The sequence below is a fragment of the Macaca nemestrina genome, chromosome 3, assembly GCF_043159975.1.
Source record: "Macaca nemestrina isolate mMacNem1 chromosome 3, mMacNem.hap1, whole genome shotgun sequence".
Classification (NCBI taxonomy): domain Eukaryota; kingdom Metazoa; phylum Chordata; class Mammalia; order Primates; family Cercopithecidae; genus Macaca; species Macaca nemestrina.
Genome location: NC_092127.1, coordinates 67,194,809 through 67,209,451, shown reverse-complemented (window position 1 = coordinate 67,209,451; position 14,643 = coordinate 67,194,809). Strand labels below are relative to the sequence as shown.

Here is a 14,643-nt window from a genome sequence, read left to right as displayed (position 1 = left end):
TATCCCTCATCCCCTCTACTACCCTTCCCCCGGGGCCCCAGAGTCCTTTATATCATTCTTATGCCTTCATGTCTTCCTGGCTTAGCTCCCACTTGTAAGTGAGAACATACAATGTTTGATTTTTCCATTCCTCATTACTTCCCTTGGAATAATGGTCTCCAACTCTGTCCAGGCTGAGTACTATTCCAGGGTGTGTGTGTGTGTGTGTGTGTGTGTGTGTGTATGCCACAATTTCTTTATTCACTCATTATTGATGGGCATTTGGGCTGGTTCCATATTTTTGCAATTGCAAATTGTGCTGCTATAAACATGTGTATGCAGGTGTTTTTTTCATATAATGACCTTTTTTCTTCTGGGTAGATACCCAGTAGTGGGATTGCTGGATTAAATGATAATTCTACCTTTAGTTCTTTAAGGAATCTCTTTACTGTTTTCCATAGAAATTGTACTAGTTTACATTCCTACCAACATTGTAAAAGTATTCCTTTTATACCACATGCACCTCAACATCCGTTATTATTTTAATTTTTAAATTATAGCCAGTCTTGCAGGAGTAAGGTGGCATTGCATTGTGGTTTTGATTTGCATTTCCTAAATAATTAGTGATGTTGAGCCCTTTTTCATATAATTTTTGGCCATTTTATATCTTCTTTTGAGAATTGTCTATTCGTGTCCTTAGCCCATTTTTTTTGATGGGATTATTTGTTTTTTTCTTGCTGATTTGAGTTCCTTGTAGACTCTGGATATTAGTCCTTTGTCAGATGCATAGTTTGCAAAGATTTTCTCCCACTCTGTGTGTTGTCTGATTACTCTGCTGATTATTTCTTTTGCTGTGCAGAAGTGTTTTAGTTTAAGCCTCATCTATTTATCTTTGTTTTTGTTGCATTTACTTTTGGGTTCTTGGTCATGAACTCTTTGCCTAAGCCAAAATGTAGAAGAGTTTTTCCAATGTTATGTTCTAGAATTTTTATGGCTTAATGTCTTAGATTTAAGTCTTTGATCCATCTTGAGTTGATTTTTGTGTGAGGTGAGAGATGAGGGACCCAGTTTTATTGTTCTACATATGGCTTGCCAATTATCCCAGAGTCATTTGTTGAATAGGGTGTCCTCTCCCCACTTTATGTATTTGTTTGCTGTATCAAAGTTCAGTTGTCTGTAAGTATTTTGTTGTATTTCTGGGTTCTCTATTCTGTTCCATTATTCTGAGTGCCTAGTTGTATATCAATACCAATACCATGTTGTTTTGGTAACTGTAGCTTTGTGGTATATAGTTTGAAGTTTGGTAATGTGATGCCTCCAGATTTGTTATTTTTGATTAGTCTTACTTAGGCTATGCAGGTTGTTTTTTGGTTCTATGTGAATTTTAGGATTTTTTCTAGTTCTGTGAAGAACAATCATGGTATTTCGATGGGAATTGCTTTGAATCTGTAGATTGCTTCTGGCAGTATGGTGATTTTCACAATATTGATTCTACCCATCCTTCAGCATGGGATGTGTTTCCATTTGTTTCTGTCATCTGATTTCTTTCAGCAGTGTATTGTGGTTTCCCTTGAGATCTTTCACCTCCTTGGTTAGGTATATTCCTATTTTTTTTTTTTTTTTTTAGCTGTTGTAAAGGGGGTTTAGTTCTTGATTTGATTCTCAGCTTGGTCACTGTTGGTGCATAGCAGAGATACTGATTTTTGTACATTGATTTTGTATCCTGAAACTTTATTGAATTCATTTATCAGCTCTGGGAGGTTTTTGGATGAGTCTTTAGGGTTTTCTAGGTATATGATCATATCATCAGTGAACAGTGACAGTTTGACTTCCTCTTTACTGATTTGGATGTTCTTTATTTCTGTCTCTTGTCAGGTCGCTCTGGCTAGGACTTCCAGTACTATGTTGAATAGAAATGATGAGAGCGGGCATCCTTGTCTTGTTCCAGTTCTTTCTCGGGGGAATACTTTGAACATTTCCCTGTTCAGTAATGCTGACTGTGTGTTAGTCATAGATGACTTTTATTACTTTAAGTTATGTCCCTCCTATGCCAATTTTACTGAGGGTTTTAATCTTAAAGGGATGCTGGATTTTGTCAAATGCTTTTTCTGTATCTATTGAGATGATCACATAATTTTTGTTTTTAATTCTGTTTATGTGGTGTATCACATTTATTGACTTGCATATGTTAAACCATCCCTACATCCCTGGTATGAAACCCACTTGATTATGGTGTATAATCTTTTTATGCTCTTGGATTCAGTTAGCTAGTATTTTTGTTGAGGATTTTTGCTTCTATGTTCATCAGGGATATTGGTCTTTAGTTTTTCTTTTATTTAATGTCTTTTGCTGGTTTTGGTATTAGGGTGATACTGGCTTCATAGAATGTTTTAGGGAGCATTCCCTCTTTCTCCGTTTTTGGAATAGTTTCAGTAAGATTGGTAGCAATTCTTCTTTGAATGTCTGATAGAATTCAGCTGTGAATCTGTCCAGTTGTGAACTTTTTTGTTGGCATTTTTTAAATTATGGTTTCACTCTTACTGCTTTTTATTGGTTTGTTCAGAGTTTCTATTTCTTCCTGGCTTAATCTAGGAGGGTGTCTGTTTTCAGGAATTTATCCATCTCTTCCAGGTTTTCTAGTTTGTGCACGTGAAGGTGTTCATAGTAACGTTGAATGATCTTTTGTATTTTGGTGTCATCACCTATAATATCTCCTGTCTCGTTTCTGATTGAGCTTATTTGGATCTTCTCTCTTCTTTTCTTGGTTAATCTCACTACTGGTCTATCAATTTTGTGTCTCTTTTCAAAGAACCAGCTTTTCGTTTCATTTATCTTTTGTTTTTGGTGTTTTTTGTTTCAGTTTTATCTGTTTCTGCCCTGATCTTTATTATATCTTTTCTTCTGCTGGGTTTGGGTTTGTTCTTGTTTTTCTAGTTCCTTGAGGTGTCACTTTAGATTAGTCTGTTTGTGCCCTTTCAGACTTTTTTATAGGCATTTAATGCTGTGAACTTCCCTCTTAGCACCACTTTTGCTGTATCCCAGAGGTTTTGATTGATTGTGTCACAATTATTGTTTAGTTCAAATAATTTTTTAATTTCCATGTTGATTTCATTGTTGATACAAAGATCATTCAAGAGCAGATTATTTAATTTCCATATATTTGTATAGTTTTGAGGGTTTGTTTTGGAGTTAATTTCCAAATTTATTCCACTGTAGTCTGAGAGAGTACTTGATATAATTTCAGTTTTCTTAAATTTACTGAGACTTGTGACCTCTCATATGGTCTATCTGGTAGAATATTCCATGTGCTAATGAATAGAATGTATATTCTGCAGTTGTTGGGTAGAATGTTCTGTAAATATCTGCTAAGTTCATTTGTTGTAGGGTATAGTTTAAGTTCATTGTTTCTTTGTTGACTTTCTGTCTTGATGTCCAGTGTAGTGTTGTTAGTGGAGTATTAAAGTTCCCCACTATTATTGTGTTGCCATCTATCTTTTTTCTTAAGTAGTAGTAATTATTTTATAAATTTGTGAGCTCCAATATTAAGTGCATATATATTTAGGATTATGATGTTTTCCTGTTGGACTAATCCTTTTATCATCATATGATGTCCCTCTATGTCTTTTTTAACTGCTACTGCTTTAAAGTTTGTTTTGTCTGGTATAAGAATAGCTACTCCTGCTTGCTTTTGGTTTCCATTTCGTGGAGTGTCTTTTTCCACCCCTTTACCTTATGTGAGTCCTTATGTGTTAGGTGAGCCTCTTGAAGACAGCAGAAACTTGGTTGGTAAGTTCTTATCCATTCTGCAATTCTGTATCTTTTAAGTAGAGCATTTAGGCAATTTACATACAATATTAGTCTTGAGATATGGGGTACTGTTCTATTAATCATGCTAGTTGTTGCCTGAATACTTTGGGTGGTTTTTTTTTAATTGTGTTATGGTTTTATAGTCCCTGTGAAATTTATGCTTTTAGTAGGTTCTATTTTGGTGTATTTTGATAATTTTGTTTCAAGATCCATAATTCCTTTTAGCATTTATTTAATACTGGCTTTGTAGTGGTGAATTCTCTTAGCATTTGTTTGTCTGAAAAAGACTTTATCTTTCCTTCATTCATGAAACTCAGTTTTGCTGGATACAATATTCTTGGCTGATAATTATTGTTTACAGAGTCTAAAGATAAGACCCCAATCCCTTCTGACTTGTAGGGTTTCTGCTGAGAAGTCTGTTAATCTGATAGATTTTCCTTTATAGGTTACCTGATGCTTTTTTCTCATAGCTCTTAAGATTCTTTGCTTCATCTTGACTTTAGATAGCCTGATGACTTTGTGCCTGGGTGATGATCTTTTTGTGATGAATTTCCCAGGTGTTCTTTGAGCTGCTTATATTTAGATGTCTACATCTCTAGCAAGGCCAGTGAAGTTTTCCTCAATTTTTCCCTCAAATACGTTTTCCAAACTTTTAGATTTCTCTTCTTCGTCAAGAACACCATAGTTATTACGTTTGGTCATTTAACATAATCCCAAATTTCTTGGAGGCTTTGTTCATTTTTTTAAGTTCTGTTTTCTTTGTCTTTGTCAGATTGGGCTAATTCAAAAGCCTTGTCTTTGAGCTCTGAAGTTATTTCTTCTACTTGTTCTAGTCTTGCTAAAACTTTCCAGTGCATTTTGTATTTCTCTAAGTGTGTCTTTTCCAGAAGTTGTGATTTTATTTTCGTTATAATAGCTTTTTCTCTGGAGACTTTTTCATCCGTACCCTATATATATATTTTTAATTTCTTTAAGTTGGTTTTCACATTTTTCTGGCACCTCTTTGAGGAGCTTAATAATCAAGCTTCTGAATTCTTTATCTGGCAGTTCAGTGATTTATTCTTGGTTTGGATGCATTGCTGGAGAGCTAATGTGATCTTTTGGGGATGTTATAGAATCTTGTTTTATCATATTACCAGATTTACTTCTCTGGTTCCTTCTCATTTGGGGAGACTGTTTCAGTGGAAATATCTGGAACTCAAGGCCTGCTCTTCACATTCTTTTTTTCCATTGGGTGAGCCCTTAATGTGGTGCTCTTCCCTTCCCCTAAGGATGAGTCTTCCTGAGAACCAGACTGCAGTGATTGTTATTGCCCTTCTGGGTGCAGCCACCCAGCCGGGTTATCAGGCTCCGGACTGGTACTGGAGAATGTCTGCAAAGAGTCCTGTGATGTGATCCATCTTCAGATCTCCCAGCCATGAATACCAGAACGTGCTCTAGTGGAGGTGGCATGGTAGTGAAGTGGACTCTGTGGGAATCCTTGGTTATAGTTTTGTTTAGTGTGCTGGTTTTCTCAAATGCTGGCTATGCTAGCAGTGAAGTTGTCACATGGACAGACTCAGGACCTCTGGTTAGCCAGCACATTGCAGGAGGTGAAATTAGCTGTTGTTTTCTCCTTCTTTGGAGCAGGGTGGTTCTGTTATGAGTTGCTGTAATGACTTGAGTTGGTTGGCCTCCAGCCAGGAGGTGGCACTTTCAAGGGAGCACCAGCTGTCATCAGAGAACGGGGGGATATAAGCTTGCCCTACCTTAGCCAGGATAAGTATTCAGGTTTCTCTGGCAACTGATGGGGCTGTAGAGCTCCCAAGAGTGCCTTTTGTCTTCGGCTACCAGGGCAGGTAGAGAAAAACCATCAGGTAGGAGCAGGGTTAGGCGGGTCTGAGCTCAGACTCCCCTTGTGCTGTGGCCACTGTGGGAGATGGCAGGATGGTTCTCAGGCCAATGGAGTTATGTTTTAGGGGGATTATGGCTGCCTCTACTGTGTCATACATGTCACCAGGGTAGTTGGGGAAAGCTAACAGTGACAGGCCTCACCCAGCCCCCACACAGCCAACAAGGCCAGTCTCACTCCTGCAGTGTCCCACCAACAGAGCTCAGTTTATATTCAGGCAGCAGCAGGCAGGGCTGAGATCTGGCCCGAGGCTATAATCCTCCCCACTGAGAAAGCAAGCAGGGCTTTCAGGCCTGCAGCCTGTCACAGGGTGTGGCTTCTGCACTCCTATCTGCACTTCCCATTCGCCCCCATGGATTTTGCTCAGGAAAATTTGCACTCAGTCAAAATTATTACAAACTTCAGCTAGAAGCTTCCTTTAACCTGTGGCCCCTTCCCAGTCCCACTGGCTGCCTTATCCAAGGACCCCTATGAGATAAAGCCAGGGATGACTTCAATGGGCTGGGGACTGGGATCTCCTACAGGGCTCTTCGTGCTGTTTGTCTTCTATTTTGCTTGGCTCCCTAAATTTATTTCATCTCTAGGTAAAGTTAAATCCTTCACCTGTGATCTGGATTTTTATGTTCCCCAATGTGTGTTCAGAGGTAGACTTCCCCACCTCACACTTTGGGAACTCACAGTTTTTCAGCTGTCTCACAGTTTGCAATGGCAAGCTACTTCTTTCAAAGGGTCTGTGAATTCCTTTGGTTTTCCTGATGTGTTCCTGCAGTGGTTCTTGGAGCAAAAGTTCATGATGTGAGTCTCCACACACTATTCCGTTCGTCCAAGTGGAAGCTGCATGTTAGTCCTGTGTCCTATCTGCCATTTTCCCCCATCAAAAATCACCTTATTATTTTTAATTGGGTCTATAAGAAGGTATCAAATCTAAATGTCCTTCCCTCCACTGCCACCAAATCTATATACTTTCCTGCACTTGTATCCATCTTCTCTACTGTGACAGTAGAGGAAGCATCACCACTCCTATAGGCTAATTCTTCTACTTGAATTCTGATTCCATTCCTTCTCACATCTTGATAAATTCCTTCTTTTGGTTAACTCTTCTTTTACTGGCAATAACAAACTTGAGTATCGCCCTGAAGCATTGCAAGTTGAGTTACAGAGCTGAGAAAGAAGCTGAGTTATTTGCTACATTATTACCCTTTACAACTCAGAGCTTGTATCACCATTCTGGAACTTATACTGACACTATATAATTCTCTTTAAGGGAAGGTTTACAGACCTGGTTATTGAGTCAGATTCAGCATTCATAGCGTGACATCCCTATCCTAGGAATGAAAGTAGAGTCTGTGCCCAGGTGTCCCTGAATAATATATCTTTACTTTCATCTCTTCAGTATTCTGGAAAGCCTGGCTTCCCAAATTTCCATCCTAAAAATAAAACAAACCCTCCTTTAAACCCATGACACCTTTCTACTTAATCCAGTCATTATTTATTTGACTTTGTAGCCAGACTTCATCAAGAAGCTTCTGACAGCCACTGTGTCTACTTTTTGCTTCAACTTAGTTTTTTCTTTTTCTCCACTACTTCTTGGAAATTAGCCTTGCCAAGGTACCCACTGCCTGCATGTTGCACAATCCAGTGGATTTTGTTACCTATTCACTTGACTTTCCAGAAACATGTAACACCGTTTACCACTCTTTGTTTTTTCTACCACAATACCCTCCTGGTCTACCTGGTCTCCACCCTACCACCCACAATATTGACAATAAATTTCAAATATACAATGCATTACTATTAACTGTAGTCTCCATGCTCTACATTAGGTCTCCAGAAGTTATTAGTTTTATAACTCCACGTTTGTACCCTTTGATCAATGTCTCTCCATTTCCCCTTCTTTCTAACCACTAGTAACCACCGTTCTCCTTTGTTTTTATGAGTTCAACCTTTTTAGATTCCACATATGAGTGAGATTATGCAGTGTTTTGTCTTTCTGTGTCTGGCTTACTTCACTTAACATAATGTCTTCCAGATTCATTCATATTGTTGAAAATGGCAGAATTTTCTTCTTTTTGGGGGGGGCTGAAAAACATTCTATTATATATATGTCATAGTTTCTTTATCTGTTCCTTTATTGAGACATTTAGGTTGTTTCTGTATCTTGGCTGTTGTGAATAATGCTACAGTGAACATGGGAGTGTAGATACCTCTTCAGATCTTAATTTCACTTCCTTTGGATATATACACAGAAGTGGGGTTGCTGGATTATATGGCAAGTTGTATTTTTATTTTGTTGAGGAATCTCCATAGTTTTCCACAATGCCTATAAAAATGTACATTTCTGCCAACTACGTATAAGGGTTTTTATCTACATCCTCGTGAAAACTTACATTTTGACTTTTTTATAATAGACCTCCTAACGGGTGAGAATATCGCATTGTGATTTTGACTTGCACTTCTCTGGTGATTAGTAATGTTGAGCACCTTTTCATATACCTCTTTGTATGTCTTCTGTCAAAGAAAATGTCTGTTCAGGTTCTGTTCCCATTTTTAAATCAAGTGACTTGCTTTTTACTATTGAGTTGTGGGAGTTATATATATACTTTGGCTATTAACCCCTTATTGGAGATATGCTTTGCAAATATTTTCTTCTGATCCGTAAGTTGTCTTTTTATTTTGTCAATTATTTTGTTTGCTTTGTAGGAAGGAAATGTAATCCAGGTTGGTTTTTACTTCAGTAGCTTCCCCATAGCTCTTTGGTAAAAATCCATAAACTTCTCAGCATAGTGTACTATATAACACCTCTTTCTCCAACTTCATCTTACACCATTCCCTTCACCCTACTTATTAGATTAGCTATACTTCTCTCTTTGCCCAGGAGAGAAATAGTCTTCTGTCTTTGCCCAGGGTGGTGTGCATGTGTTACTTCTTTTGACTAGAATACCCTTTGTCTCGCTGGTGCTGAAGCTTAAATTTCAGCTCGTTAGGGAAGAATTCTGCAACTAGTCTGCATAAAATAAGCTTTTCTCTCATTATCTTCACATAAGCCTCATAATTGTTTCCCTCAAAGCACTTATCACACTTTGGGGTTTGTTTAGTATTTTTTCTGTCTCTTCTGCTGTAAGCCTAATGGAGGTATGTCTTGCTCAACATTTTATTCCTAACATCTACTTTAGTGCCCGGTACTTGGTAACACCTCAGCAATTGTTGCTGAATTATTAGGTTGGTGCCAAAAAAAAAAAAAGAACTGCAATTACTTTTGCACCAGCCTAATAGTAAAAATCCATTAGGTAGTTGTGAATGTAGAATTGAACTTTGTTTGAAAAACGAAAACTCAAGATTTTCTGAAGTAAGAGAAAGAATGAGGAGGATATTCAAAGGGGAATATGGGGGGAAAAGGAGTGATCTAGTCACTGGGCAATGGAAAGGCCTAATTAGAATGTGAGAGGAAAAAAGACTGCCAATTTGAATTGTGTATTTTTGGAGCATAGAATTTCCAGAAGATTTCAAGCAGGGCACAGCAAAATGTGAATGGAACAAAGCTACTGGAAAAAGCATAGGGTTTTTTTTTGTTTGTTTGTTTTTAAGAAAGCAGCTTCAGTAGAACAAAGAAAGAAACTAATTTGTTTTATAGGGTTTGAGTGGATTAAGAAAAATTAGAGGCATTAAATATAGATAAATTAGAGGCATTAAATACAGATAATTTAAGACAGAAGCAGAATGGCAAATGAAGTGTCTTAGTAGATCAAATACATGTAGATGTGGAAGAGATAGAAAGCCATATTTGAAAGCCAAGGACATTTGGTAATTCTGTTGATAGTGGTAAAAGTTTAGATGAAGTATTATAAAACATCTACCTTTTTCATTGAGATACTACTTTTTAATTTTGCTTCTTAGAAGACTCTAAGACTCTTATTTTAAATTGTGGAATTATTTTTTCATCTTTTCAGTTAATATATTCTACTAAATTAAAAATGGTGAGATAGAGGTAAGAGTTGAACATAGAGAAGAGAGAGGTTAAATTAACCTACTGTCTGCCTTTTTCTTTCAGCTGGACAGCATGAGGTTGTAGCTATAGGCACAGGTGAATATAATTACAGCCAGGACATTAAGCCAAATGGAAGAGTATTGCATGACACTCATGCTGTTGTTACAGCAAGAAGGTCTCTTCTTAGGTAAGATAATACATGTATTAATGTTATTAAATATGAATGCCCTCAGCCCAAAGTAACTTCATATAAATGCCTTCATTTACAAATGGAATTTTATTGATCATAGAGCCAAGGATGTCACATATTCTTATCTAAGTCATCAGAATAATTCCATGTCATCTTTGGAACATTTATCATAGTAACTCCAATGTCTACCCTGTGGATTTTAGTGGCTTCTATTATTAAGACCTGAACTCAGTTTTTGTTGTTTTGTTTTGTTTTGAAATGGAGTTTTGCTTTTGTTGCCCAGGCTGGAGTGCAGTGGCACAGTCTCTGCTTACTGCAATCTCTGGCTCCCAGGTCCAAGCTATTCTACTGTCTCAACTTCCCAAGTAGCTGGGATCACAGGCATGTGCCAACATGCCTGGCTAATTTTTTGTGTTTTAATAGAGACAGAGTTTCACCAGGTTGGTCAGGCTGGTCTCAAACTCATGATCTCAGGTGACCACCTGCCTTGGCCTCCCGAAGTACTGGGATTACAGGCGTGAGCCACCACACCTGGCCAAACTCAGTTTTAAGAATCCTATAGTCAGCTAGGCACAGTAGCTCTCACCTGTAATGCCAACACGTTGGGAAGCTAAGGTGGGAGGATTGCTGGAGTACAGATGTTCGAGACCAGCCTGGGTAACATTGTGGGACCTAGTCTCTACAAAAGTAAAATTAGCCAGGTATGGTGGCACGCAACTGTAGTCCCAGCTACTTTGGAGGATGAGGTGGGAGGATTGCTTAAGCCCAGAAGATCGAGGTTGCAGTGAGCCAAGACTGCTCCACTGTACTCCAGCATGGGCAATAGACTAACACCTTGTCCCAAAAAAAAAAAAAAAAAAAAAAATCCTACAATATATTTTTTTGAAAGATAAAAATAACACTTTTTTATGACTAAAGTTACTGAAAAGTATAGCTTTTGATCCACACTCAGTAGGTTTGGTCTTATTTCACCCCTGAATAGCCATACTTATCCAAGGACAGCACCAGAAACCAACAGGTTTTCATTCATGAGGATTATGCAAAGTTTACTATAAAGCAGAGTATAGATAAGGGATTCTTGAGGCTGGTGTATCTTGAAGAGAGAGAGAGAAAAGGGCTTAGGTGAGCATGCCTAGTTTCTTTTTCCAGACTCAGTCACTCTGTTCTTTACAAGAGGAATGAATAGCAAGTGGGAAAGAAAGGAATTTGCAAGTCACTTCATATGAAAACATATAACATGGGAAATGAGTGCTATTTCTCATAATATCCACCAGCTTTTGGTTATTTTTTGTTTTTAATTCCTCTTTATTCCTACTAAATTAGGAATTCTTTTTTAAATTTTATAATTTCTTATTTTTAATTTTTGTGGGTATATAGTGTATATGTTTATAGTGTGCATAAGCTATTTTGATACAGTGCACAATAATCACTTTCGGGTAAATGGAGTATGTGTCAACTCAAGCATTTGTCTTGTGTTACAAAGATTTCAATTATACTCGTTTAGTTATTTTAAAATGTACAATTATTGACTATTGTCATCCTGTTGTGCCATGAAATACTAGATCTTATTCATTTTAGTTCTTTAAACCATTAAAATGACTTTTTATTTAACTTATGGATGTTTTGGGCGTTTTTTTTGTTTTTTGTTTGTTTCTTTGTTTTTGAGATGGAGTCTCGCACTGTTGCCCAGGCTGGAGTGCAGTGGTGCTATCTCCACTTACTGCAACCTCTGCCTCCCAGGTTCAAGCAATTCTCCTGCCTCAGCCTCTCAAGTAGCTGGGATTACAGGCACCTGCCACCATGCCCAGCTATTTTTTTGTATTTTTAGTAGAGACGGGGTTTCACTATGTTGGCCAGGCTGGTCTTGATCCACCCCCCTCAGCCTCCCAAAATGCTGGGATTATAGGGGTGAGCCACTGCACCCAGCCTCTTATGGATGTGTTCAAAGACACTCAAGTGAGAACAGGATAGCAAATTCTCATTCACCTTCAACAGTTATTAGCATTCTGCTGTCCTTGTTAAATCTCTGCATTCTCACTCTTTGTGTTGGTGTTTTCTTCAGTAGAGTATTTTAAAATAAATTTAGATACGTGTACCTGAAAAAATATAAATTTGTATCTCTAGTAATGAGGAATCCTATAATCCTAAAAGTTATTCAGCAAGACTATGAGGGTAATGCATCTCATTGCCCTCCACCCCCCGTCAGTGCTTATGGAATTATTTGACCTCTTTAAAAGCTACCTCTTTTGTGTTATTCCTACTTATTCCTGTGCTTGGCATTTTTACATACTGTTGCTTAATTTTTACTGTATATTTTTGATGATGGGATTCAAGGGAGTATATCTTAAAGTCATGGTTTATTAAATAAGCAAAATAGTATTTGTCCTTGATTTGATTAGTTGTAGTCTTTCAGGAGATCTGCTTCCCTGTTTTAAAAAAAAAATTTTGAATTTTAAAATTTTTGATTATTGTGAATATATAATAGTTGTGCATATTTATAAGGTAAATGTGATATTTTGATACAACCGTTAAATGTGTAATGATCAAGTCAGGGTAATTGGGATATCCCTCTCCTCAATCATTTTTCATTTCTTTGTGTTTGGAGCATTCCAGTTCCACTCATTTAGTTATTTTGAAATACAATAAATTATCGGTAACTATATCTGCTTCATTTCTTAATACAACTTATGGTGTTCATTGTATTGTTCCTATGCTCTTGTATTTTTTCTTTAAAACTATTAAGGAGCAGGGACCACAGTTTTTGTCATTTTTGTAGTAATTTGTTTGGGTAGGGAAGGGGAAATAGAAGTAAGGCCAAAAGTTGGCACTTCATCTGGGAGACTGGGAGCAGAACTGTCTGAGGAAGAAGGGAGGAATCAGTAGAGAAATGAGTCTTTTGCAGAAGATGATAGTTGGAAGACTCTAATGTGAAACAGAAGTGGAGTAGTCGAGAAAGAATGGTGTTTTAGGTTAGGTTACAGGGCAGACTGGGCTCCAGTTAAGAACTTTCCAGAACCTTAATTTTCCATTAAATAAAGCTAAGATTAATTTAGGAGTTCTTACCTGTGTCAAAACTTTTGACACGCAGGACATTGCTTGTGACACATATGGACACGATGCTCATTGAGATCCATCTTTTATAAAATTTATTACTTGACAAAATTATAACATTTATTTTAGGTACTTTTACAGACAACTTCTGCTCTTCTACAGCAAAAATCCTGCTATGATGGAAAAATCAATATTTTGTACAGAACCAACTTCTAATCTACTCACTCTTAAGCAGAATATCAACATTTGCCTTTACATGAACCAGTTGCCTAAAGGATCAGCCCAGATTAAGTCACAGTTGTAAGTATTACAGAAGTTGTTTTTAAAAGCAAGTAGGATGGCCATGCCACACATCTGACTTTCTACAGCAAATAGAACATGTAAATTCTAATTACCCATATTTTCTCTTCAGCTTTGAGTTGTTATTTGTGGCCTGCAGGAGACCCCAAATCCTTTTCCCCTCAATCTAATCTATTACTTCTACAGGTTGAGCTTCCCAAATCCAAAAGTCTGAGATTCAAAATGCTCCAAAATCAGAAACTTTTTGAGCACTGACATAACGCTCAAAGGAAATTCTCACTGGAGCATTTCATATTTCAGATTTTTGGATTTCTGTTCAACTGGTATGTGTAAAGCAAATATTCCAGTGTGAAGAAACCAAAATCTGAAACACTTCTAGTTCCAAGCATTTTAGATAAGCAACACTCAACCTGTACCTAAAAGTTGCATATACTTCACCACTTTTTTTGCTATGCTAGTAAAAAAAACTTCTGCTCCTTTCTACTTTGAAGACCTCATAAACTTTAGGAAGTGTGGATTTGTGCACTACTCACATACAAATACGAGAGTTAAGAAAAACTTTAACCTGTGGCCAAAATATTATTGCTTTGATGAATGAATATCAGGTAGCATAACATTTAAACAGTACAAACAAGAACAAAGAAGACGGTAAAAGTCACCTTAAGTCTGACCATCTAATGGTAAGTAACCATAGGTAATATTTTTAAAAATATCCCTCTAGTAACACCTTTGAAAATGAGGTCAGGGTTCTCTAGAAAGAAACTTAAAGAAAAATAATTTTGCATTTTTAATGAAGATGACAAAAATAGTTTTCCTTTTTTTCATTCTTTCATTTTGTAGTTTTAAAAAAATTTCATACAGAGGAAGGAACTAATTCACAAACTATGATAGGGATAAAAATTAGTGTTTCTTTGAATTTTAAGGGACATGAAATGGTAATAATATGAAAAATATCTCTATTGGAGGCTCTAAATGTGGTTCATTTCTGTTTTATATTACTATTGTGGAATGAAGGCACTCCATTCCTGCCTTGCTTTCTTGCATCTGTTTCTGTTACTGGAATTAAATGTACACTGGGAAGTTAAACATGTTAGAGAACAGTTCTTAGGTACAGGTAGATTTTGTTCTGTCACCTTTGTTTTTTAAAGGAAGACACTTTCTTTTCTTTCTCTAGACGTCTTAATCCACATTCTATATCTGCATTTGAAGCCAATGAAGAACTCTGTCTCCACGTGGCTGTTGAAGGCAAAATTTATCTGACTGTTTACTGTCCTAAAGATGGTGTTAATAGAATAAGCAGTATGTCCTCAAGTGACAAATTGACCAGATGGGAAGTGCTTGGTGTACAGGGAGCATTGCTGAGTCATTTTATACAGCCAGTTTACATCAGCAGTATACTAGTTGGTGAGTGAGATTTCATAACCTCCTGGGCCTCTTGCT

General features: G+C 37.1%; 1 protein-coding gene across 4 annotated transcripts in view; it reads left to right on the top strand.

Moving 5' to 3' along the window:
- The window catches only part of LOC105486142 (adenosine deaminase domain containing 1), a 51,209-nt gene that overhangs the window by 19,646 nt on the left and 16,920 nt on the right, over positions 1-14,643 (top strand). For 3 of the 4 annotated variants that reach the window (XM_011748842.2, XM_011748845.3, XM_011748846.3), the window contains exons 7-9: positions 9,726-9,849; positions 13,033-13,203; positions 14,378-14,607. In XM_011748842.2, the coding sequence (XP_011747144.2) occupies positions 9,726-9,849; positions 13,033-13,203; positions 14,378-14,607 (525 nt within the window). The remainder of the gene's footprint in view (positions 1-9,725; positions 9,850-13,032; positions 13,204-14,377; positions 14,608-14,643) is intronic. The other variant, XM_011748843.3, reaches the window with a different exon arrangement.